Source organism: Mizuhopecten yessoensis, unplaced genomic scaffold (genome assembly GCF_002113885.1).
Source record: "Mizuhopecten yessoensis strain PY_sf001 unplaced genomic scaffold, ASM211388v2 scaffold4729, whole genome shotgun sequence".
Taxonomy (NCBI): Eukaryota; Metazoa; Mollusca; class Bivalvia; order Pectinida; family Pectinidae; genus Mizuhopecten; species Mizuhopecten yessoensis.
The window spans coordinates 56,872-59,974 of record NW_018405692.1 but is presented as its reverse complement, the minus strand read 5'-3'; the positions used below and the strand labels follow the sequence as shown (position 1 = coordinate 59,974).

General features: G+C 33.3%; 1 protein-coding gene across 1 annotated transcript in view; it reads right to left on the bottom strand.

Annotated features, from left to right (window-relative positions):
* Positions 1–3,103, bottom strand: part of LOC110449640 — a 126,908-nt gene that overhangs the window by 76,643 nt on the left and 47,162 nt on the right. The window contains exon 11 of the mRNA XM_021496625.1: positions 571–801. Coding sequence (XP_021352300.1) covers positions 571–801 — 231 coding nt within the window. The remainder of the gene's footprint in view (positions 1–570; positions 802–3,103) is intronic.

The following is a 3,103-nucleotide window of genomic DNA, read 5'->3' as shown; positions in this document are numbered from 1 at the left end:
AGTTACTGGTTATCACAGAACAAACCTAGACAGTCAGTTAATGGTTACCAGGTGACAAACCTAGACATTCGGTTACTGGTTACCACAGAACAAACCTAGACAGTTAGTTACTGGTTATCACAGAACAAACCTAGACAGTCAGTTAATGGTTACCAGGTGAGAAACCTAGACATTCGGTTACTGGTTACCACAGAACAAACCTAGACAGTTAGTTACTTGTTACCAAGGGACGAACCAAAACAGTCAGTAACTAGTTGCCTAGGGACAAACGAAGACAGTCAGTTAGTGGTTAACACAGAACAAACTTAGACACTCAATTACTGGTTACCAAGGGACGTACCTAAACAGTCAGTAACTGGTTACCAAGGGACGTACCTAAACAGTCAGTAATTGGTTACCTAAGTGCAAACCTAGACTGTCGGTTACTGGTAACCTAGGGACAAACCTAGACAATCAGTTACTGGTTACCTAAGTACAAATCTAGAAAGTCAGTTACTGGTAACCTAGGGACATTAAGTGTTATATATAGACTTAAAATTAAAAGTAACCTTGTGGATATCATATACTTACTGCAAATAGAAAATACTTCCATTTTCGCAACACCGCAATGATCGTGAAAAGATTGAGTACAAAAGAAATGACAGTCAGGGTCAAAAGTAACATTCCAAGCGCATGCGTAACGTATCCGAGGCTGATGTCACCGGAGAAAACGTCATTAAGGAATTCCTGTTCCGTACCATCAAAATATCCAGGTTCAAATTTCTCCAAGATGATACCAACGGTCATTATAACTTCCAACAGCTAGATAACGATAAATACGACCAACATTATTCCAAAAAGTATAACAGTGACCTTGTGCATTACTAGATCATTTCGACTCATTCATGTGACTTAGTGTATTACTTGTGCATAGGGTCTAACTTATCTGACAAAGTATATAGTGTATACTTCATGTGGCGTAGTATATACTGTACTTATATCAAGTGTATAACTAATGTGACGTAGTATAGTACTAGTATATAGTATATAGTGTAATGTGACGTAATATAGTACTAGGATATAGTGTATAACTCATGTGACGTAATATAGTACTAGTATATAGTGTATAACTCATGCGACGTAATATAGTACTAGTATATAGTGTATAACTCATGCGACGTAATATAGTACTAGTATATAGTGTATACCTCATTTGACGTAGAATAGTTCTGTGTATAATGTATACTTCATGTGGCGTAGTATATACTTATATATAGTGTATAACTCATGTCACGTAGTATTGTAGTAGTGTATAGGGTATAACTCATGTGACGTAGTATTGTACTAGTTTATAGTGGATAACTCATGTGACGTAGTATATTACTTGAGTATATAGTGTATAACTCATGGAACGTAGGATAGTACTAGTATATAGTGTATAACTCATGTGACGTAGTATTGTACTAGTTTATAGTGTATAACTCATGTGACGTAGTATTGTACTAGTTATATAGTGTATAACTAATGTGACGTAGTAGAGTACTAGTATATAGTATATAACTCATGTGACGTAGTATAGTACTAGTTTATAGTGTATAACTCATGTGACGTAGTATAGTACTTTAGTATATAGTGTATAACTCATGTAACGTAGTATAGTACTAGTATATAGTGTATAACCCATGTGACGTAGTATAGTACTAGTTTATAGTGTATAACCCATGTGACGTAGTATTGTACTAGTTGATAGTGTATGACTCATGTGCCGTAGTAAAGTGCTAGTTTATAGTATATAACTCATGTGACTTAGTATAGTACTAGTATATATTGTAGAACTCATGGGACGTAGTATTGTACTAGTTTATAGTATATAACTCATGTGACTTAGTATAGGACTAGTATATATTGTATAACTCATGTGACGTAGCAAAGTACTAGTATATAGTATATAATTCATGTGACTTAGTATAGTACTAGTATATATTGTAGAACTCATGGGACGTAGTATTGTACTAGTTTATTGTGTATACCTCATGTGGCGTAGTAAAGTACTAGTATATAGTACATAACTCATGTGACTTAGTATAGGACTAGTATATATTGTATAACTCATGTGACGTAGTAAAGTTCTAGTATATAGTATATAACTCATGTGACTTAGTATAGGACTAGTATATATTGTATAACTCATGTGACATAGTATAGTACTAGTAAATAGTGTATATATCATGTGACGTAGTATAGTACTAGGGTATAGGGTATAACTCATGTGACGTAGTATTGTTCTAGTTTATAGTGTATAACTCATGTGACGTAGAATAGTACTAGTATATAGTATATAACTCATGTGACTTAGTATAGTACTAGTATATATTGTATAACTCATGTGACGTAGTATTGTACTAGTTTATAGTGTATAACTCATGTGACGTAGTAAAGTACAAGCATATAGTGTATAACTCATGTGACGTAGTATAGTACTAGTGTATAGGGTATAACTCATGTGACGTAGTATAGTACTAGTGTATAATGTATACTTCATGTGGAGTAGTATATACTTATATATAGTGTATAACTCATGTCACATAGTATTGTACTAGTGTATAGGGTATAACTCATGTGACGTAGTATTGTACTAGTTTATAGTGTATAACCCATGTGACGTAGTATTGTACTAGTTTATAGTGTATAACTCATGTGACGTAGTATAGTACTACAAATGTAGTGTATAGTGTATAACTCATGTGGCGTAGTATAGTACTACAAATGTAGTGTATAGTGTATAACTCATGTGACATAGTACAGTACTAGTATTAAGTGTATAACTCATGTGACATAGTATAGTACTAGTAAATAGTGGTTCTCATGTGACGTAGTATAGTACTAGTAAATAGTGGTTCTCATGTGACGTAGTATACTACAGCTGTAATATATAGTGTATAACTCATGTGACATAGTAATAATGATAATAATATACAGCATTTATATAGCGCCCTATATAATTTGTAAAATTACTCTAAGGCGCTTAGTTCATAGTACAGTACTAGTATTTAGTGTATAACTCATGTGACATAGTATAGTACTAGTAAATAGTGGTTCTCATGTGACGTAGTATAGTACTAGT